Source organism: Eucyclogobius newberryi, unplaced genomic scaffold (genome assembly GCF_026437365.1).
Source record: "Eucyclogobius newberryi isolate DKJ021-1_F unplaced genomic scaffold, fEucNew1.0.hap1 SCAF_21, whole genome shotgun sequence".
Classification (NCBI taxonomy): domain Eukaryota; kingdom Metazoa; phylum Chordata; class Actinopteri; order Gobiiformes; family Gobiidae; genus Eucyclogobius; species Eucyclogobius newberryi.
In genome coordinates, this window is record NW_027315846.1 from 3210474 (window position 1) to 3234989 (window position 24516).

Genomic DNA, 24516 nt, shown 5'->3' on the forward strand with positions numbered 1-24516 from the left:
CGCCGCGATTTCCGATGATTTACGGACTTACAAGAGAAAAAGAAAGAAAGAAATGTGTCATAACATATTCTAACTGTACGGCCTTTTAACTCGCCTTTACTACAAATAAAAGCATCTATTTGCAGAGTAACCGTTTTGTGAAATTGCACTTCTGAGTTAAGAATTTGTGTCATTTATTTAATGTTTTGTTCTTCAAATTACATCAACGAATTTTTTATATAAAAAAATAAAAATAAAATAATTTAATAATTTATTTTTAATTTGTTTTAAATGTATTTTATTTTATCGTAATTTTTAATTTATTTTAAATTTACCTTACTTAATTTTAATTAAATTTTATGTTTGTTTGTGTAATATTTTTCCCAAACACTGTTTCACTCTTACTCAGGTCATTTTTTGGACCACTGCTTATTTACTTCTAGTCGAATAATGTCATTTTGTCAAATCTGTCATTTCCACCTCCGCCCACTAGAGGCACCGAGCTACAAACGCACTCATTCTACAGCAGTACTTCCTCGTTACCGAAATACAACGTGTCATCTTTGAATTTACGCACGTTTTAAACCGATAAAACACTTAATAAAGACGGTAACGTGTCCAAAAAATAAACATCATAAAAAAGCACACTGTGTCTCCTCCAAAACGAACACGAGCTACATTCAAAAGAGAGTCTAAAAATGCCCCGCCCGTTAGTATTTACAGGAAGTACAATCGCTCAGGGCTGAAGAGGGGGCTGATGGGAAATGTAGGCGGCAGACGACGGCCTCTGTCTGGAGGCGGGAGACGAGTTCGGAGACGCCGAGGACAGGTTTGTCGTTGACGACGAGGACGGGACCGAAGCTCCGTCCGGCGCTTGATACCTGAGACGGCAAAGACAAACAAACCATTCAGTAAACAAGTTTTTAAGACTCAAAAACGTGAAAAAAAACGTAAAAAAATGTGAAAACATCTTAAACTTCGCATTAGTATTGAAAGCGTTCAGTTTACGAGCGCTTTTCACCACTTTCAGAGGCCAGAGCGGAGTTTTGCCGACGCTAACGACGGCTAGCGTGCTTCCTGGTTCTCAGCTAGCATGCTAACAGCGCTCTGCCTGGTTCTCAGACAGTAAACCTTGTCCTTAATTATAAGCAAACAGCACACGGTGGTCTCGTTTTGACCCCAAGAACTGTTTGGCTCAACTTTGTGAACAAAAACCTGCTACATCCCCTTTAATTTCACTGAAAAAACTATATTCAGCTTCAAACATTCACGGTTGAATTTAAAGAAGACGTATTATGCATTTTTCTCTGAGTAGTATTTGTAATAAACTACAACATGTATTATTCAACATTTTGTTGATTGTAAAACTGCAACGTGCGGATTTGAATTTAGAAAAACTGGACTAACACTGAACTGGTCATTCAAAAATTCAAACAAAAAAATCACATTCAGACTTTTCGTAGGTTTACGTCCTTTGTTTCCCCCCCAATGTTCTTGATAACAAAAAAATAACAAATTTAAAAAAATAATAATCAAAAATAATAATGATAATATTTTTTTTTAAACGCATTATATTTTTTTAAAGTATAATAATTAAAATAATAATAATAATAATATTTTTTTTAGATAAAAATAATTAAAAAAAAAAATAAATACAGAAAAAAATAAGGTGACTTTGCACATGAATGTTGAGACGGGTGCACAGGCTGAATGGGAATAACCCGTCAAAGAAGAATGTTTTTGTTTTGTAAAAAAGTAGATTCATTTAAAGTCTGAAAACATAAGCTCATAAAAGCACATTTGCATAACACGTCCCCTTTAATAGCTTTTGCAAACGTCTGCCTCGTCTCACCAGGACTGCGACTTCCTGACGCGCGTGGCGGACGTGAGCGAGGACGTCCTGGGACGCAGTGGGACGTGGGTGAGCAGGTCCGGGAGGAGGCGCGGGGAAAAGGCCCGCTCCAGGCGCTCGCCGTCCAGGGTGAGCGTGAACATGGCGGGAGCGCCCATGTCCAGGTCCAGCAGCAGGATGTTCTCAGCCTGAAAACACCAGGAGGATTCACACGCTTTAGACTTATGCGACTTAAATAAGGCAAGGCAAGTTTATTTGTAGAGCACATTTCATACACAAGGCAATTCAAAGTGCTTCACAGCAGGAAAAATGCATTCAAATCACAAAGAAATTACAGAAACAGAAATGCAATAAAATTAACTAAATTAAAAATTATCAATCCAACTGATTTTCTAAACTAATAAAATCACAAACAAAAGAGAAGAGTGCAAAGAAAAAATCCTTTCAGTCATATGCGCAGCTAAACAAAACTGTTTTTAGCTTAGATTTGAACATTGTCAGAGTTGAAGCCTGTCTCAAATCTTCAGGAAGACTGTTCCAGATTTTAGCTGCATAAAACTGAAACGCAGATTCCCCATGTTTTGTCCTGACTCTGGCACCAGCAGGAGGCCGGTCCATGTTTTGTCCTGACTCTGGGCACCAGCAGGAGGCCGGTCCCTGAGGTCCTCAGAGTCCGAGATGGTTCATATGGCACTAACATATCCAAGATGTACTTTGGTGCTAGGCCATGGAGAGACTTGTACACAAGCAGAGCTGCTTTAAAGTCTATTCTCTGAGCCACAGGGAGCCAGTGCAGAGACCTGAGAACAGGACTAATGTGCTCATACTTCCTGGTTCTGGTCAGGACCCGAGCAGCAGCAATCTGGATGTACTGCAGCTGTTTTACAGCTCGTTTGGAGAGGCCAGTGAGCAGGCCGTTACAGTAGTCTAATCTACTGGAGACAAACGCATGGATAAGTCTCTCCAAATCTGGTTTTGACACTATATTTTTGATTTTGGCAATGTTTTTTAGATGGTAAAAAGCTGCTGATGTTATTGATTTGACGTGGCTATTAAAGTTCAAGTCTGAGTCCATTATTACCCCCAGATTTCTAATTTGGTTTGTAGGTTTTAGAGCGAGACTCTGGAGGTGACCGCTAACATTTTCTCTTTGTTTCTGTGGGCCAAAAACGATTATTTCAGTCTTGTCTGAGTTCAGCTGGAGAAAGTTGTTTTGCATCCACAAACTGATCTGTTGGATGCAGTGACAGAGTGAATCTACTGGTCCATATTCACCTGCCGATAGTGAAACATAGATCTGAGTGTCGTCTGCATAATTGTGATAGGACACATTTTCACTGCGTATCAACTGACCTAACGGCAGCATGTAGAGGTTGAACAGAAGGGGACCCAGGACTGACCCTTGGGGCACTCCACAGGTCAGGGTCATGTGGTCTGAGACACAGCTACCAATTTCAACAAAGTACTTCCTGTCTTCCAGATAGGACCTTAACCAGTTTAGGGCGGGGCCAGTGATGCCCACCCAGTCCTCTAGTCTCTGTAAGAGGATCCCATGATCGACAGTGTCAAAAGCAGCACTCAGATCTAACAGAATTAAGACTGAGGCTTTGCCCGTGTCAGTGTTCAGGCGGATGTCATTTGTCACCTTGACAAGAGCAGTCTCAGTGCTGTGATGAGGTCTAAAACCTGACTGAAAAACATCAAATGAGTTGTTTATTAAGAGGAAATCTGTGAGCTGTTGGTAAACAACCTTTTCAAGGACTTTGCCCGATTAGAGATGGGCCGGTAATGACTCAGTACTGCGGCATCAAGACTGCTCTTCTTTAGGAGAGGCTTTATGACCGCAGTTTTCAAAGACATTGGGAATGTTCCAGATTGAAGCGACATGTTAACTATGTGAGTGAATGGTGCTAATAAACTGTTCAGCACAGACTTTAGAAATCTGGTGGGTAACACATCGAGGCAGCATGTAGATGAACTCAGACTGGTGATGATCTCATGGACAGTTTTGTCAGTTACTGGTGCAAAGTGAGTTAGCTCTAAGTGTCTGGGTGGTTTTAGGGTAATTTTTTGCATTGTGGGATTTATAGCATTTTTAATGCCCTGAACTTTGTCATTAAAGAATAATGCAAACTCATTACACTTGGATGTGGAAATGAGTTCTAACGGCAGCTGAGCTGGAGGGTTTGTTAATCTGTTTACTGTGGCAAACAGGACACGCGAGTTGTTACTGCAGCTTCCAATTATTTCAGAAAAATATCTTTCCCTAGTTCTACATAAGATTAAGTTGTACATGTTCAGCTTTTCTTTGTAAATCTCTTTTTGAACCTGGAGCTTTGACTTGCGCCATTTCCGTTCGGCCCTGCGGCACTCCCTTTTCTGTGCCCTGACCGAATCATCATTTCTCCACGGCGCCTTCTGCTTATTTTTAACCATTTTAGCCTTTATAGGGGCGATGGTGTCCAGAACATTCAAAATACTAGATGTAACAGAGTTCAACAAATCATTTACATTAGAACATGAGACATTTTCAAAGTTTATCATTTCCATAAACAGTGCACCTGTGCCATCACTTATGTGTCTCCTCTGAACAACTGCAGGACCAACCGGAGGTTGGGGAGAAACAGACAGGTCAAAGAAGACACAGAAATGATCAGACAGAGCAACATCGATCACATTAACATTTGAAATATTTACCCCCTTTGTAATTATGAGATCTAGAGTGTGTCCTTTGCTGTGGGTGGGGCCTCTCACATGCTGAGTAAGACTGAAGGTTTCAAGGACAGCATCAAGTTCTTTAGCGTTTCTGTCACAAACATTATCAACATGCACATTGAAATCACCTGTAATGACCAAACCATCAAAGTCTGTGCATATGACTGAAAGCATCTCAGTAAAATCATCAATAAAACTTTGGCAGTGCTGGGGAGGCTTGTATAAAACAATGAAGAGAATGGATGGAGACCGTTTTAGCTCCATTTTAAAGGATACATACTCAAATGATGAAAACACCCCAAAAGACAACCTGCGGGTAATTATTTCATCTCTAAAGACAGCACAGACTCCACCCCCTTTTTTGTTTTCTCGTGTTTCAGATTCAAACTTAAAGTTGGGTGGAGCAGATTCTATCAGAACTACATTTCCTGTGTTTTTGTCAAGCCATGTTTCAGTTAAAAACATAAAATCAAGATTATAAGAAGAAATAAAATTATTAATTAAGAGAGATTTGTTACATAAGGATCTGACATTTAGCACAGCAAGTTTCAGACTAGTTTCAGTGGGACTGGGCTTTATCTTTTCACAGGGAATATGAATCACATTTCTCAGATTGGGCCTGACTCGCATTTTGTTTTTCCATCTGTGTGATGATGTGACTACAGAAATAGCACTAGGGGGGGCTCTTTTTACATAGGGCCCCGGGTTGGTTTGATTTTTAATGTGACAATAAGTCCCGGCAACGCTGAGACCCAGTGCATCCTAGCTATGGGAGATACCAGGTAAAAGGCGAGGTTGGATGGGTGGTGGGGCTTTTGTAGCCAAGGAGAGTTTGGGACCAGGTGAGAAGCGAGGGGGGATGGGTGGTGGGGCTTTTGTTGGTGTAGTCGGCATAGCCCTTGCTATATTGGGCGTGAGTGGAGCCATCTTAATGCCTGATTTGATCAGACTTTCAAAATGGCTGGGAAGGCCCATGGGTGAGAGTGGAGATGAGAAGGAGAATGATGAATCTTTAGTGGGAGTAGATGTTGCAGGGGGAACCCAGGGCTGGTGTGAAGGCAGGGGCGATGACAGGGATGTTGTTGGGCTTGTCACAGATGGGTCCAAGGCCTTTGAAGATTGTTCCTTTGCTGGAGGCGGTGGAGGTGAATGTGGAGCAGCTGGAGCTGAATCCTTTGCTGGTGGTGGTGGAGCAGCTGCTGATGAATCCTTTGGTGGAGGCTGAGGTTGTGGTGCTTTTGATGTTGAAACATTGGCTCGGTAAATAAGACATTCTAAACTGATTAAATGTTTGTAGAAGTCTAAACTAGGGACTTTTTTCATAGTTTTGGCCGGGGTGTGACTTATACTTATATTTATACTTATATACTTATATAAGAGCGACTTATGTGATATTATTTGTTATTTTCACACTTGCAACTGCATTTCATACTCCAGTGCGACTTATATATGTTTTTTTCTTCTCTAATATGCATTTTTTGGCTGGTGCGACTTATACTCCAGTGCGACTTATAGTCCAGAAAATACGGTAATATCACACGTAAGTCGCTCCGGAGTATAAATATAAGTATATAAATATAAGTATAAGTCGCACCGAGGCCAAAACTATGAAACAAGTTGCAACTTATAGTCCAGAAAATACGGTAATCATTCAAATTGCAAGTTTCATGTGGCTATAACAAGGAAAACAGGACAAATAAATAGCCTATAATCCATGTAATAACTGAAGTAGTTCTCGGAAGTTGTTTGAATTGTACAAAGACGGTATTGTTTTTCCCAGAGAACAAGCTGTTATTGGAAACTCGTTATCGGAAGCTCGTTATTGGAAACTCGTTATGGGAAACTCGTTATTGGAAACTCGTTATCGGAAGCTCGTTATTGGAAACTCGTTATTGGAAACTCGTTATTGGAAACTCGTTAACTGTGGAATAGTTTAGTGAATGTAAAAGGATTCGACGGCCAAAAGTAACAAAACAGTGACTCGTTTGCACATGTACAGATCCATGTATATTTCAGTGATATCGTCGAGTACTTTTGCAGTAACTGTTGCTGTGATTCACTGGAGGATGATGTGGCCGGCGTTGCGTTGCCGTGGCGACGCGTCGCTCTGGAGCAAGTGAGGAGAAAGTGTAAAAATGTGTCCTCAAAAACAAAAAGTCCTGTTTGTAAAAGTCGTCTTGACGGATAAAATCTGTGATGATGCAGCTGTGTTTGGATTGTAGCTCTGCAACAGCTGTGATACATGAACTAAACCAGGACTAAACCAGGTCTAAACCGAGGCTAAACCAGGGCTAAACCGGGACTAAATCTGGGACTAAACCAGGGCTAAACCAGGGCTAAACCGAGGCTAAACCGGGACTAAATCTGAGACTAAACCAGGGCTAAACCAGGTCTCAACCAGGGCTAAATCCGGGACTAAACTAGGGCTAAACCAGGACTAAACCAGGACAAAACCAGGACGAAACCAGGACTAAACCAGGACTAAACCAGGACTAAACCAGGACTAAACCAGGACTAAACCAGGACTAAACCAGGACTAAACCAGGTCTAAATCCGGGACTAAACCGGGACTAAACTAGGTCTGAACCAGGACTAAACCAGGACTAAACCAGTACTAACCTAAATCAATTTTTGGACAACTGGAGCAACAGCAGTAGCAGTAGCAGTAGCAGTAGTATTAGCAGTAATAGTAGCAGTAATAGTAGTAGTAGCAGTAGTAGTAGTAGTAGTATTAGCAGTAATAGTAGCAGTAATAGTAGCAGTAGCAGTAGTATTAGCAGTAATAGTAGCAGTAGCAGTAGCAGTAGCAGTAGCAGTAGCAATAGCAGTAGTATTAGCAGTAGTAGTAGTAGAAGTAGTAGTATACAGTATCTGACCTGATATCTGAACGGCGTCCCGGTGGCAGCCGTCACAGCCATCTGAGCGTGTTGACTGATGGGACGTTTGTATCCAACTGCACTGAGAGGCCTGCGCTTCACACAAGCTGGAGCGCTGCAGAGAGAGAACAACATCAACAACAACGACAACAACATCATCAACAACAACAACAACCACACCAACAACACCAACATCAACAACAACAACCACCACCACCACCACAACAACCACACCAACAACATCAACAACACAAACAACAACATCAATAACACCAACAACAACATTAACAACAGCAACCACACCAACAACAATAACACCAACATCAACAACACCAACAACAACCACCACCACACCAACAACATCAACAACACAAACAACAACATCAATAACACCAACAACAACATTAACAACAGCAACCACACCAACAACAATAACAACAACACCAACATCAACAACACCAACAACAACCACCACCACACCAACAACAACAACCACACCAACAACAACATCAACAACACCAACAACAACAACATTAACAACATCAACAACAACAACCACCACCACCACAACAACCATACCAACACCACCAACAACAACATTAACAACAGCAACCACACCAACAACAACAATAACAACAACATCATCAACACCACCAACAATAACTGCAACATCAACACCACCAACAATAACAATAACAACAATAACAACACCACCACCATCTTCAACACCAATAACAACAACATCAACACCACCACCACCACCAACAACAACAACAACAATGCAACATCTTCAGTTTCAGAATAGTGTTTTACAGAAGTACAAATACCTCTGCGATGGTAAAACGGGTCCTCGTCTCCATTGGTCCTCGTCGCGGTCGAACTGCATCCGGTGCAGGAGCTTGTCTTTCTCTTCAGGAGGGATGAAGTTCTCGATCAGGAGGTATCTGCTCACGGAAAACACGCCACGGTTATAGGAGTCCAAAAAGAAGACGCAAAAACGATAAAAATACAGAATTTTAGCGTCAACTCAAGTTTTAAGACAGAACAATGCTTATTTTTTTGTTTTTTTTAAAGGACACAGCAGGGGAATTGGGACATAGATTAGATCCAGATTATAAATTGCACCTTTTTCATACTTTTGGCCTGTGTACGTCTTATAGTCCAGAGCGACTTATATGTGATATTATTGGTTATTTTCACACTGACAACCACAAGAGGGCGCTCTAGGCTCTAAGCGACGCAGAAGAAGAATCTGCACTTCCTCTTCCTCTGGAGTTGTTTAGAAGTGACACAGAGGAAGAAGAATTCAATGGATTTAGTGATTTGGGGTAAAACTGATGCTTTGCTAAACTTATTAGTATGTTCTTTATGCTATAGTTATCTGAATAACTGTTCATATGTTACGTTAACATACCATTCTGTCTGTGCCTCATGTGGCTGAAGGTGTTAGCGTTAGCATACGTCATGTAGCTGAAGGTGTTAGCGTTAGCATACGTACACCTATTCATCATGTTCTCTTATCTGTTATTATTTTAAACTGCATTTCAAGATGAAATGTCTGTTCTTGGTCTTGCATTTTGTCAAATAAATGTCCCAAAAAATGCGACTTATACTCCAGTGCGACTTATAGTCAGAAAAATACGGTAACTCCTCTGTACTGTGTTTGTCAAGAACTTGGACTGGCAGAAGCATCTGAGTCCCTTCTTCAGACGGCTTCCAAAGATCAAGAGTTATCAGCATATTGAAACTCTCACATTGTGTTAAAAAAAATAAATAGTTAATGAGTGTTTTATGTGAAATAGTTAGCCATTTCTTAAATGTCCTGTTATTTGTTTACAGCTTTGATGCCAAGAGCCGAGAGTCACAGCACAGAAGAGTGCACAGACGAAGAAGAGGATGTGATCTCTGATGTAATTGGACTCTGGTGGTGTACATATCATATCTATTATCTCATATCTCATATATTCAAAGCCATGGACCCGTTGCAGTTCGTATACCTGGCCCTGGCATCTGTTTATAAGAGTTCTTCTATTAAGAGTGTTTTTTAAACTTCCTATAAGTTACTGTCCTTTCCCCCTGTATCTACTGCGTTGTAACATTAAAGGCTATCTTATCTTATCTTATCTTTTGTTGTTTGTGTTGCCCTGAATCACCTGTGAATTATGTTTATCGGCAAATGCAATGAACCCTATTCTCATTCTGATTCTTTGATTCTATTCAGGGCCTTTTGTAATCCAAGTATTTCCATTTTAATATAGTAACTTCTAATTCTGATTCAAGTCCAGTTACCATCAATAACAACACTCCTCTTGAGTCTTGAGTGACAGATGTAGGGAGAGGTGGTGTCAGTGTGACAGGGGGGAGGGCTTATCTCAATGAGATGCAAATGAGCCCCCCTGTGACTCTGGGCTCACTCCGGTGAGAAACTTTGAGCCCCGTTTTCTCAGTGAATGGGTTTGAGAGTTGTATACATTCAAATGACCACAACTTACTCAAATATGATCAGATGTGCATGAGTGAGACATCATTGCATAGCTTTGAATTCACACTTTCAGAATCTGTGAATAACTCAAAATGTCTCCGGGTAGACATGTTACTGGTTTAGCCACGGTCAGTCACATATGAGTTGTCTGAGCCAGTATTTGTGTATTTTCATACTTGTATATGAGTTGTCTGAGCCAGTATTTGTGTATTTTCATACTTGTATGAGTTGTCTGAGCCAGTATTTGTGTATTTTCATACTTGTATACGAGTTGTCTGAGCCAGTATTTGTGTATTTTCATACTTGTATATGAGTTGTCTGAGCGAGTATTTGTGTATTTTCATACTTGTATTCGAGTTGTCTGAGCCAGTATTTGTGTATTTTCATACTTGTATGAGTTGTCTGAGCCAGTATTTGTGTATTTTCATACTTGTGAGTTGTCTGAGCCAGTATTTGTGTATTTTCATACTTGTGAGTTGTCTGAGCCAGTATTTGTGTATTTTCACACTTGTATTTGAGTTGTCTGAGCCAGTATTTGTGTATTTTCATACTTGTATATGAGTTGTCTGAGCCAGTATTTGTGTATTTTCACACTTGTATATGAGTTGTCTGAGCCAGTATTTGTGTATTTTCACACTTGTATTTGAGTTGTCTGAGCCAGTATTTGTGTATTTTCATACTTGTATGAGTTGTCTGAGCCAGTATTTGTGTATTTTCATACTTGTGAGTTGTCTGAGCCAGTATTTGTGTATTTTCATACTTGTGAGTTGTCTGAGCCAGTATTTGTGTATTTTCATACTTGTGAGTTGTCTGAGCCAGTATTTGTGTATTTTCATACTTGTATGAGTCGTCTGAGCCAGTATTTGTGTATTTTCACACTTGTATTTGAGTTGTCTGAGCCAGTATTTGTGTATTTTCATACTTGTATGAGTCGTCTGAGCCAGTATTTGTGTATTTTCATACTTGCATGAGTCGTCTGAGCCAGTATTTGTGTATTTTCATACTTGTATTTGAGTTCTCGCGTGAGCTCCAGCTGCGTCTGCTCCAGCTCCTGTCGGTTCGTCACGTGCTCGTCCACGATGTCCTTCATCTCGACCTTCACCGCCTGAACTCGAGCGAACAGCTGCACGACCACGACGACGATGACAACAACAACAACAACAACAACAACAACAACAACAACAACAGTGAGGTGAACGTCAGGACTGGAAAGTAACTCACATTTACAAGATTAAACTCTCCTCTGACCTGAGCTGAACTGTAATTCGACTATTACCTCATATTTATGTTCAAAGGAAGCACTCATGTCACTCAGAATTCATTTTTTTTTATAAAAATAAATTATACGAATAAAAAGAATAATAAGACCTCTTTGTTCACATTTTGTCCCTGTATAAAATGATAATAATAAATAATAATAATAATAAATATAGCCGCAAGCGGCAATGATCGGCCCTCGCCACGCCGCCGCCACACCGCCGCCACGCCGCAAGAGGAGGGGGCGCTAACGCGCCCCAATTGTCCTTTTATTACGCCTACTGCTGAATCTGTGACGCTGTCACATCTTCTCCCCTTTGTTTTACCATCAAAAAGCTATTTTATTTTGAATTCTTGGCAAAATGTGCGGCTTTGCCGCACAGACACCGTGACTCTTTGAATGAAAATGTGGATAACTTTTGATGGTCCTGAAGATGAGTCTCACCAAATTTCAGGTTAATAGGGCTGACGCCCTGAGGGGGAGGAGTTTGTGAAAGTCTAAAGTGTAAACATGTTCTGGCGATTTCCCCATTGGAATAACATGAAAGGTTTCGGTCATCGTTACGGCAACGCCATAACAATTATGACATGGGTCATTGACTTTTTTGATGGGGATGCTAAAATTGAGTTGTGTGTCAAATTTCATATAATTTCGCAAAACTAAACATTTAACCTCCATATAAAATCTGTAGGGGGCGCTGTGGCGCCAAATGAATTTATTTCACTTCAAGTAGGTTTAGGGCAAAGAGTTTAACAACTGATTCTAATTTGACGCAATTCGGACTTTATCTGCGCAAACGGCAGAAATTTTAAATATGGGAGATTTCTGAAATTCTAGCTACAGTTTGCGGCTTCGCCGCACCGAGACCGTGAGAGGTATCAATGTAATTTGGATAACTTTTGATGTCCCACTCCTCAGTAGCATTTTCACCAAATTTCAGCTTTTTAGGGCCAACGCCCTGGGAGGAGTTCGTAAAAGTACGACGTTTGGAAAATCTCCGAAGTCATGTTTAGCCATTTTTGAAGCAATATGGCCGACATTTGGTTGGGCGGACGGCGTTGCCGTAATAATATTTTTTACTTCTCTTGTCACCATCTACCTCTGCGCCAAATTTCATGATTCTACGATCCGATTTTTTTTGGGTCATTTCCCATCTCTCAATGCATTTTTGGTACATTTGGGGGCGCTGACGCGCCAATTTTTTTATTTTAGAAAAGGGAAATAGCCAGAATGTAGAGAGGCACGATTTTTAGAGGTGTGAACATTTTTGTGACTTTTCGTCAATGTTCACTGGGTGAAAAATAGGGGGGTTGGTCCCGAGAAGAAGAAGAAGAAGAAGAAGAAGAAGAAGAAGAAGAAAGAATAATATTCCGATGCGAAAACAATGTTTCCCATTTTTCAAATATCATAAACTATACATTTTCGAAAAGCGCTCGCGCTTTCCTACCTCATGGTGTGGGTCCCTGGTCACTGACGGGTACTTTCGTTAATTTTGAGTGGGCTCCGCCCACTTTGTGTTTTTGGCCCTCTATACAGTAATAATGTTAAATTTTTGCATTACATGCTTATATGCACGGAACATGCAAGAGATGGGGAACGTATTCGTGAGCTACTTAGCGCAAATGAGTGCTTTATATGGGGATGACGACCGCTTTGCGGTCGTCATCTCAATGTAAAGTGCTCGTTTAGTGCGCTCTTTTGCACGGGCTTCGCCCGTTTACAACGGTAATGTTCCATTTTCCTACTACTAATTAGTATGCACGGGGCGTGCATGAGTGAAGGAGTGCGTTAGTGAGTGTTTGGAAGTGGGCGAGCGCTTCGCGCTCGATTTCGTGCGCACTACGTGCGCACTTTCGCAGCCGTGCTTCGCACGGCCTTACGAGATTAATAGGCCTCTCGCCAGCTTGTGGCGCTCGGGCCTAACAACAACAACATCTCTTCTTTTGCACTTGGTCCCTGTTTAAAATAATAATAAAATAATAATAATAATACTAATGCTAATAATAGTGCTAATGCTAATAATAATAATGATAATAACAACAACAATAACACCTCTTCTTTTACACTTGGTCCCTGTTTAAAAATATTATAAATTATGATTATAATAATGATAATAAGGCGTGATGGGGCGTGACGGGGCGTGATAGAGCGTGATGGGGCGTGATGGAGCGTGATGGGGCGTGATGGGGCGTGATGGGGCGTGATGGGGCGTGATGGGGCCTGATGGGGCGTGATGGGGCGTGATGGGGCGTGATGGGGCGTGATGGGGCGTGATGGAGCGTGATGGGGCGTGATGGGGCGTGATGGGGCGTGATGGGGCGTGATGGGGCGTGATGGGGCGTGATGGGGCGTGATGGAGCGTGATGGGGCGTGATGGGGCGTGATGGGGCGTGATGGGGCGTGATGGAGCGTGATGGGGCGTGATGGGGCGTGATGGGGCGTGATGGGGCGTGATGGGGCGTGATGGAGCGTGATGGGGCGTGATGGGGCGTGATGGGGCGTGATGGGGCGTGATGGGGCGTGATGGGGCGTGATGGAGCGTGATGGGGCGTGATGGAGCGTGATGGGGCGTGATGGAGCGTGATGGGGCGTGATGGGGCGTGATGGGGCGTGATGGGGCGTGATGGGGCGTGTCGTAGTGTCGTAGCGTCGTACCCTCCTGAGCTTGCGCGTCTTAAGCTCCACCTCCTGCTGCAGCGTGGAGAACGTCTCCTTCATCTCCAGCGTCTCCTCGTCCTGGAGCATCATCTGCTGCTGGATCACTCGCTCTCGCCGGATCTGAAACACCAACAAACACCAAACCGTTTGGAAAGTGCATATGAGGGACAGAAAACAACAACAACAACAACAACAACAACAACAACAAAAGGTAGAAACGCTCAGGTTCTAAAACAATTAAACCAGTAAAAAGAAATAAAAGCAAAACCATAAAACAGTTGTAAATGAGTAAAATAAATACAAAACTCCCACGACCACAAAACAACAAGTATTTGTTTTATTGTTTTTAACCTTTAAACTTGCTCTTGTTCCTTCATTTGCTTTGGCATTTCATGTTTTAGAACTTTAAATAATGTACGGATCAAAAACCACACATTAGTTTCCATCAGTCGGGCGTTCCTTCATCAGGATTTGGTCTTAGCTGTCCATCTACAGGCAGCAGAGGGAATTACGGTGGGGAAGAAAACAAAAAGCTTACCCCCGACACGCTAATGTTGACACGCAGTTGTAATGAGCCAGATTTGAGGCGGAAATGCTCATAACGAGGTCATAAACGAGGATTTGTGGACTCAAAAACGGCACGTGAGAGCTCCACATCTGAGGGAACTTGAAACGGCGTGTTTTCGTGAGGCTCAGAGATGGTAAACAGGATTAATGACGCTAAACACAACTCCAGATATGTTTGTTTGTTTGTTTTTTGTTTGTTATGAGGGAACGACGGCACGACAACAGCAGCAGCAGCGTTTGCTTATTGTGCGTCCTTTAAAATACTCGACCACGATCACGGCAAAGAGCATTATTAATAATAATAATAATGTTTACTTTTATATTGTGTTTTACAAGCTTCACAAAGTGCTTTTCTTCATTAAATATTCATTCACTCTTCTCCCACAAAGACCAGCAAACCACAGGCCAAAAGTATCAATAATCAAGACAAAATACTGGAAAAAGTATCAATAATCAAGACAAAATACTGGGAAAAGTATCAATAATCAAGATTAAAAAATATCAATAATCAAGACAAACCACTGGGGAAAAAAACATCTAAATTTGACATTTTGACAGTTTTATATTCTATTTATCAGAACTAGAGTCTTACTTTAATAAAACGTGTATTGTTTACTCATTATTTTATTGATTTTTGTAAAGAATTTGCACGGACCAAAGCAAAAAGAACAAAATCGTGAATGAACGAGCATTTATTGGACTTATTCTGTCTTTTTCCACACAAATATACACTTTACTAGTACTTTTTGTTTTCTGACTTTAACACTTTATATCACATAACGAACATTTGAGTTTCACTGCTGCTCGTTATTCCTCGCTTTTGTCATCCATTTCTCAAACCGACCACAAACATAAGGTCCTGCATCTGCTCGTCACTGACCACCTGATCCCGGCGCCGCATGATTAAATATGCAAATGATTAAATATGCAAATGAGCCAAAAAGTCACTTCATTTCAGCAGAAACGTCAGGAAAATACTACAAAATGACATCTAACTTCTACTGTTGTAAATATATCTCACTGAAACTAACATTTAACACGGTGTTTTAATTAAATACTTAAAACATAAATCACAAAAACATGAATAAATCAAGTCAAATAAATGATTTAAATTATGTTGTATTGTAAAAATCAAACCGGAATAATTAAATAAATCCAATACCTTGATCAGATTTGGAGAAAACGAAATATGATCATCAAAAACACGCATTTACCGTATTTTCCGGACTATAAGTTGCACCTTTTTTCATAGTTTTGGCCGGGGTGCAACTTATGTTTAAACTTATATACTCATATTTATACTCTGAAGCGACTTATATGTGATATTATTTGTTATTTTCACACTTGTAACCGCATTTCATACTCCAGTGCGACTTATATATGTTTTTTTCTTATTTATTATGCATTTTTTGGCAGGTGCGACTTATACTCCAGTGCGACTTATACTCCAGTGCGACTTATATATGTTTTTTTCTTATTTATTATGCATTTTTTGGCAGGTGCGACTTATACTCCAGTGCGACTTATACTCCGGAAAATACGGTAATACATTTTTAGATAAACTGTTGTATTTGGATGACGATGAATTTGAACATTTTCCCTTTAATTTCAGCCTTTCCCACGTTAATTTGTCCTTTTTTTGAATGATTTTTCACGTCAAAACTAAATGAAATCATATCATTCACAGCCGCGTGCTCGTAAACATGACCTTTAACTGAATTATTAAAAGAATTTCAGGGAATACGGACCATTTTCTGGCCGATTTCCCCGTGTTTTTCGCATCATTGGCTTGCGTGTCGTGCGGTTTTCGTGCGGTTTTCGTGCGGTACCTGCTCGGCGATCTGCTGCCGCCGCCGCTCCAGCGTCTTCTGCTGCTCGTTGGTGTGGTCGATGATGGTTTTCCCTCCGATCAGCAGCTTGCTCTCCATCGCCTTCAGACGCACAGACGAGACGCGTAATTAATCGTTGACGGTAATTCCCTTTGTCTCGTTAGCGTCTCCTTTGTTAGAGTCGCCTGGTTATTGCAAACAGCACAACAACAGAATGGAACTAAATTGTTAAGATCCCGGTGGCAAAAACACCAAACGCAGCCCGGATAAAGGCAAAGTAGAGTTTATCTTTATTTTATCATCAAAATTCCAAAAGAGTCAAAACAGGAAAGCACCAACTTAGCTCAGGGAGGAAAATAAATCAGGGGCAGGAGAGACTAGCAGCCTCTTGGACAGACGACGAACAGACCCAGAAGAATAAAGTCTAAAGAATAAAGCCTAAAGAATAAAGCCTAAAGAATAAAGCCTAAAGAATAAAGCCTAAAGAATAAAGCCTAAAGAATAAAGTCTAAAGAATAAAGCCTAAAGAATAAAGCCTAAAGAATAAAGTCTAAAGAATAAAGCCTAAAGAATAAAGCCTAAAGAATAAAGCCTAAAGAATAAAGCCTAAAGAATAAAGCCTAAAGAATAAAGCCTAAAGAATAAAGCCTAAAGAATAAAGTCTAAAGAATAAAGCCTAAAGAATAAAGTCTAAAGAATAAAGTCTAAAGAATAAAGCCTAAAGAATAAAGCCTAAAGAATAAAGTCTAAAGAATAAAGTCTAAAGAATAAAGTCTAAAGAATAAAGCCTAAAGAATAAAGCCTAAAGAATAAAGCCTAAAGAATAAAGCCTAAAGAATAAAGCCTAAAGAATAAAGCCTAAAGAATAAAGCCTAAAGAATAAAGCCTAAAGAATAAAGTCTAAAGAATAAAGCCTAAAGAATAAAGCCTAAAGAATAAAGTCTAAAGAATAAAGCCTAAAGAATAAAGCCTAAAGAATAAAGCCTAAAGAATAAAGCCTAAAGAATAAAGCCTAAAGAATAAAGCCTAAAGAATAAAGCCTAAAGAATAAAGTCTAAAGAATAAAGCCTAAAGAATAAAGTCTAAAGAATAAAGTCTAAAGAATAAAGCCTAAAGAATAAAGTCTAAAGAATAAAGTCTAAAGAATAAAGCCTAAAGAATAAAGCCTAAAGAATAAAGCCTAAAGAATAAAGTCTAAAGAATAAAGTCTAAAGAATAAAGCCTAAAGAATAAAGCCTAAAGAATAAAGCCTAAAGAATAAAGCCTAAAGAATAAAGCCTAAAGAATAAAGCCTAAAGAATAAAGTCTAAAGAATAAAGCCTAAAGAATAAAGTCTAAAGAATAAAGCCTAAAGAATAAAGCCTAAAGAATAAAGCCTAAAGAATAAAGCCTAAAGAATAAAGCCTAAAGAATAAAGCCTAAAGAATAAAGCCTAAAGAATAAAGCCTAAAGAATAAAGCCTAAAGAATAAAGCCTAAAGAATAAAGCCGTACATCACAGAAGGAGAGGAAGAAGAAGAAGAGTCAGCCCTGGAATAAAGCCAGTAAACAGAGCGGATACTCACATAAAGTCACTTTCCGAGACCGTTTTTAGCTTGTATTTTCAAATATACAGTAATTTCAGATGTAAAACTGTTGGATTTTGTCTAATGAATGAAGTTGTGGTGGGTTTATAGGTAATAACCGCCTACATTTATCAACATGACACACAGAGAAGTTATAATAGACGACAATATGTTTAAAAAAACGTCCAAAAAGAGTGGATTTTATGTGTAAATTTGACATTTTAATTACAATTTGTGGCGTTGACGTCGTGCAAATGAGTGGGACGAATGAGGGGGGCGGTTCACCAAAGCGCTCGCAGCTGGTCACTTAAACGTCTTTATTATGCCCTAATTAATTAATTAATCGTGAGCTAATGATCCGGCCTTCTTCGCTCACATTTGAAAAGGATGTTTATAGTTTTGTTTAAAGTCTCAGTCTCTTTTCGGTCGTTCTCTGTGTCATTTTGTCCTGTCACTGAAGGAACTCGCTAAACACACACCGGCCAGGGAAACGTGCTGCTGTGGTAAGGCAGGTGTGCAGTAGGACGCAGGGAATGATTGACATGTGGGAGAACTACTCGGCCGTCCACACCACCAGGAAATGAGACTCAGATTCCTGTTTTCCTTATTCCTTATTCCTGTAAGTGAACTCAAATGCAGTCTAATGATAGTTTTGTGGACATTTTGGCTGCTTTTGTGACCAGATCTAGCGTCAGAGAGACTAATATGGACCAGGGACTGTGAGCGAGTGTGTTTACTTCATTCATGCATCAGAATTGGGATGTAAATTAGGACTAAACCTGAAACTGATCCAGGACTGGAACAGAACTAAACCAGAACTAAACGTGATTTTTTTTGGGCCCGTCGTGACCATCAGGAAAGTTTGTTCCCTTAAATCTCCACAAAATAATCTGATTTATCTTGTTTTAGGACATTTCTACCAAATAAACCCAAAATAAGTAAGATTCAAGAATTCCTGGTTGGTAAAATTCACTTATTTCAAGGGATTTTTTGCTGAAAATGTGTGTATTTTTCTAGTTTTAAGGTGCAATTTTGAAGTGTAAACTGGGCCAGGGACGATAAAAAAGTGCATTTAAACTTGTACTTTCTCCTCAGACTAAAACAGAACAAAACGAGGACTAAAACAGAACAAAACGAGGACTAAAACAGAACAAAACGAGGACTAAAACAGAACAAAACGAGTACTAGAACAGAACAAAATGAGGACTAAAACAGAACAAAACGAGGACTAAAACAGAACAAAACGAGGACTAAAACAGAACAAAACGAGGACTAAAACAGAACAAAACGAGGACTAACACGGAACAAAACGAGGACTAACACGGAACAAAACGAGGACTAGAACGGAACAAAACGAGGACTAAAACGGAACAAAACTAGGACTAAAACAGAACAAAACGAGGACTAAAACGGAACAAAACGAGGACTAAAACGGAACAAAACGAGGACTAGAACAGATCAAAACGAGGACTAAAACAGAACAAAACGAGGACTAGAACAGAACAAAACGAGGACTAGAACAGAACAAAACGAGGACTAGAACAGAACAAAACGAGGACTAAAACAGAACAAAACGAGGACTAGAACAGAACAAAACGAGGACTAGAACAGAACAAAACGAGGACTAAAACAGAACAAAACGAGGACTAGAACAGAACAAAACGAGGACTAGAACAGAACAAAACGAGGACTAGAACAGAACAAAACGAGGACTAAAACAGAACAAAACAGGACAAAACGAGGACTAGAACAGAACAAAACGAGGACTAGAACAGAACAAAATGAGGACTAAAACAGAACAAAACGAGGACTAGAACAGAACAAAACGAGGACTAGAACAGAACAAAACGAGGACTAGAACAGAACAAAACGAGGACTAGAACAGAACAAAACGAGGACTAGAACAGAACAAAACGAGGACTAAAACAGAACAAAACAGGACAAAACGAGGACTAGAACAGAACAAAACGAAGACTAAAACAGAACAAAACGAGTACTAGAACAGAACAAAATGAGGACTAAAACAGAACAAAACGAGGACTAGAACAGAACAAAACGAGGACTAGAACAGAACAAAACGAGGACTAGAACAGAACAAAACGAGGACTAGAACAGAACAAAACGAGGACTAAAACAGAACAAAACGAGGACTAGAACAGAACAAAACGAGGACTAAAACAGAACAAAACGAGGACTAGAACAGAACAAAACGAGGACTAGAACAGAACAAAACAGGACAAAACGAGGACTAGAACAGAACAAAACAGGACAAAACGAGGACTAGAACAGAACAAAACGAGGACTAAAACAGAACAAAACGAGGACTAGAACAGAACAAAACGAGGACTAGAACAGAACAAAACGAGGACTAGAACAGAACAAAACGAGGACTAAAACAGAACAAAACAGGACAAAACGAAGACTAAAACAGAACAAAACGAGGACTAGAACAGAACAAAATGAGGACTAAAACAGAACAAAACGAGGACTAGAACAGAACAAAACGAGGACTAGAACAGAACAAAACGAGGACTAGAACAGAACAAAACGAGGACTAGAACAGAACAAAACGAGGACTAAAACAGAACAAAACGAGGACTAGAACAGAACAAAACGAGGACTAGAACAGAACAAAACGAGGACTAAAACAGAACAAAACAGGACAAAACGAGGACTAGAACAGAACAAAACGAAGACTAAAACAGAACAAAACGAGGACTAGAACAGAACAAAATGAGGACTAAAACAGAACAAAACGAGGACTAGAACAGAACAAAACGAGGACTAGAACAGAACAAAACGAGGACTAGAACAGAACAAAACGAGGACTAGAACAGAACAAAACAGGACAAAACGAGGACTAGAACAGAACAAAACGAGGACTAAAACAGAACAAAACAAAACGAGGACAAAACGAGGACTAGAACAGAACAAAACGAGGACTAGAACAGAACAAAACAAGGACTAAAACAGAACAAAACGAGGACTAGAACAGAACAAAACGAGGACTAAAACAGAACAAAACGAGGACTAGAACAGAACAAAACGAGGACTAGAACAGAACAAAACAGGACAAAACGAGGACTAGAACAGAACAAAACGAGGACTAGAACAGAACAAAACGAGGACTAGAACAGAACAAAACGAGGACTAAAACAGAACAAAACAGGACAAAACGAGGACTAGAACAGAACAAAACGAAGACTAAAACAGAACAAAACGAGGACTAGAACAGAACAAAATGAGGACTAAAACAGAACAAAACGAGGACTAGAACAGAACAAAACGAGGACTAGAACAGAACAAAACGAGGACTAGAACAGAACAAAACGAGGACTAAAACAGAACAAAACGAGGACTAGAACAGAACAAAACGAGGACTAGAACAGAACAAAACGAGGACTAAAACAGAACAAAACAGGACAAAACGAGGACTAGAACAGAACAAAACGAAGACTAAAACAGAACAAAACGAGGACTAGAACAGAACAAAATGAGGACTAAAACAGAACAAAACGAGGACTAGAACAGAACAAAACGAGGACTAGAACAGAACAAAACGAGGACTAGAACAGAACAAAACGAGGACTAAAACAGAACAAAACGAGGACTAGAACAGAACAAAACGAGGACTAGAACAGAACAAAACGAGGACTAAAACAGAACAAAACAGGACAAAACGAGGACTAGAACAGAACAAAACGAAGACTAAAACAGAACAAAACGAGGACTAGAACAGAACAAAATGAGGACTAAAACAGAACAAAACGAGGACTAGAACAGAACAAAACGAGGACTAGAACAGAACAAAACGAGGACTAGAACAGAACAAAACGAGGACTAGAACAGAACAAAACGAGGACTAAAACAGAACAAAACAGGACAAAACGAAGACTAAAACAGAACAAAACGAGGACTAGAACAGAACAAAATGAGGACTAAAACAGAACAAAACGAGGACTAGAACAGAACAAAACGAGGACTAGAACAGAACAAAACGAGGACTAGAACAGAACAAAACGAGGACTAGAACAGAACAAAACGAGGACTAAAACAGAACAAAACGAGGACTAGAACAGAACAAAACGAGGACTAGAACAGAACAAAACGAGGACTAAAACAGAACAAAACAGGACAAAACGAGGACTAGAACAGAACAAAACGAAGACTAAAACAGAACAAAACGAGGACTAGAACAGAACAAAATGAGGACTGAAACAGAACAAAACGAGGACTAGAACAGAACAAAACGAGGACTAGAACAGAACAAAACGAGGACTAGAACAGAACAAAACGAGGACTAAAACAGAACAAAACGAGGACTAGAACAGAACAAAACGAGGACTAGAACAGAACAAAACGAGGACTAGAACAGAACAAAACAGGACAAAACGAGGACTAGAACAGAACAAAACGAGGACTAAAACAGAACAAAACGAGGACTAGAACAGAACAAAACGAGGACTAGAACAGAACAAAACGAGGACTAGAACAGAACAAAACGAGGACTAAAACAGAACAAAACAGGACAAAACGAAGACTAAAACAGAACAAAACGAGGACTAGAACAGAACAAAACGAGGACTAAAACAGAACAAAACGAGGACTAGAACAGAACAAAACGAGGACTAGAACAGAACAAAACGAGGACTAGAACAGAACAAAACGAGGACTAAAACAGAACAAAACGAGGACTAGAACAGAACAAAACGAGGACTAGAACAGAACAAAACGAGGACTAAAACAGAACAAAACAGGACAAAACGAGGACTAGAACAGAACAAAACGAAGACTAAAACAGAACAAAACGAGGACTAGAACAGAACAAAATGAGGACTAAAACAGAACAAAACGAGGACTAGAACAGAACAAAACGAGGACTAGAACAGAACAAAACGAGGACTAGAACAGAACAAAACGAGGACTAAAACAGAACAAAACAGGACAAAACGAAGACTAAAACAGAACAAAACGAGGACTAGAACAGAACAAAACGAGGACTAAAACAGAACAAAACGAGGACTAGAACAGAACAAAACGAGGACTAGAACAGAACAAAACGAGGACTAGAACAGAACAAAACGAGGACTAGAACAGAACAAAACGAGGACTAGAACAGAACAAAACGAGGACTAGAACAGAACAAAACGAGGACTAAAACAGAACAAAACAGGACAAAACGAGGACTAGAACAGAACAAAACGAAGACTAAAACAGAACAAAACAGGACAAAACGAGGACTAAAACAGAACAAAACGAGGACTAGAACAGAACAAAATGAGGACTAAAACAGAACAAAACGAGGACTAGAACAGAACAAAACGAGGACTAAAACAGAACAAAACAGGACAAAACGAAGACTAAAACAGAACAAAACGAGGACTAGAACAGAACAAAATGAGGACTAAAACAGAACAAAACGAGGACTAGAACAGAACAAAACGAGGACTAGAACAGAACAAAACGAGGACTAGAACAGAACAAAACGAGGACTAGAACAGAACAAAACGAGGACTAAAACAGAACAAAACGAGGACTAGAACAGAACAAAACGAGGACTAGAACAGAACAAAACGAGGACTAAAACAGAACAAAACAGGACAAAACGAGGACTAGAACAGAACAAAACGAAGACTAAAACAGAACAAAACGAGGACTAGAACAGAACAAAACGAGGACTAGAACAGAACAAAACGAGGACTAGAACAGAACAAAACGAGGACTAGAACAGAACAAAACGAGGACTAAAACAGAACAAAACAGGACAAAACGAAGACTAAAACAGAACAAAACGAGGACTAGAACAGAACAAAATGAGGACTAAAACAGAACAAAACGAGGACTAGAACAGAACAAAACGAGGACTAGAACAGAACAAAACGAGGACTAGAACAGAACAAAACGAGGACTAGAACAGAACAAAACGAGGACTAAAACAGAACAAAACGAGGACTAGAACAGAACAAAACGAGGACTAGAACAGAACAAAACGAGGACTAGAACAGAACAAAACGGGACAAAACGAGGACTAGAACAGAACAAAACGAAGACTAAAACAGAACAAAACAGGACAAAACGAGGACTAAAACAGAACAAAACGAGGACTAGAACAGAACAAAACGAGGACTAGAACAGAACAAAACGAGGACTAGAACAGAACAAAACGAGGACTAAAACAGAACAAAACGAGGACTAGAACAGAACAAAACGAGGACTAAAACAGAACAAAACGAGGACTAGAACAGAACAAAACGAGGACTAGAACAGAACAAAACGAGGACTAGAACAGAACAAAACGAGGACTAAAACAGAACAAAACGAGGACTAGAACAGAACAAAACGAGGACTAGAACAGAACAAAACGAGGACTAAAACAGAACAAAACAGGACAAAACGAGGACTAGAACAGAACAAAACGAAGACTAAAACAGAACAAAACGAGGACTAGAACAGAACAAAATGAGGACTAAAACAGAACAAAACGAGGACTAGAACAGAACAAAACGAGGACTAGAACAGAACAAAACGAGGACTAGAACAGAACAAAACGAGGACTAAAACAGAACAAAACAGGACAAAACGAAGACTAAAACAGAACAAAACGAGGACTAGAACAGAACAAAACGAGGACTAAAACAGAACAAAACGAGGACTAGAACAGAACAAAACGAGGACTAGAACAGAACAAAACGAGGACTAGAACAGAACAAAACGAGGACTAGAACAGAACAAAACG

The 24516-nt window shown here is 39.9% G+C and overlaps 1 protein-coding gene across 1 annotated transcript in view; it reads right to left on the reverse strand.

Moving 5' to 3' along the window:
• Positions 1 to 695: 695 nt before the first annotated feature.
• Positions 696 to 24516, reverse strand: part of LOC140370704 (kinesin-like protein KIF3B) — a 27017-nt gene continuing 3196 nt past the window's right edge. The window contains exons 3-9 of the mRNA XM_072457909.1: positions 16217 to 16318; positions 13818 to 13940; positions 10909 to 11027; positions 8250 to 8366; positions 7423 to 7537; positions 1832 to 2019; positions 696 to 860 (exon numbers count right to left, since the gene is read on the reverse strand). Of these exons, the coding sequence (XP_072314010.1) occupies positions 716 to 860; positions 1832 to 2019; positions 7423 to 7537; positions 8250 to 8366; positions 10909 to 11027; positions 13818 to 13940; positions 16217 to 16318 (909 nt within the window). The 3' untranslated portion in view covers positions 696 to 715. The remainder of the gene's footprint in view (positions 861 to 1831; positions 2020 to 7422; positions 7538 to 8249; positions 8367 to 10908; positions 11028 to 13817; positions 13941 to 16216; positions 16319 to 24516) is intronic.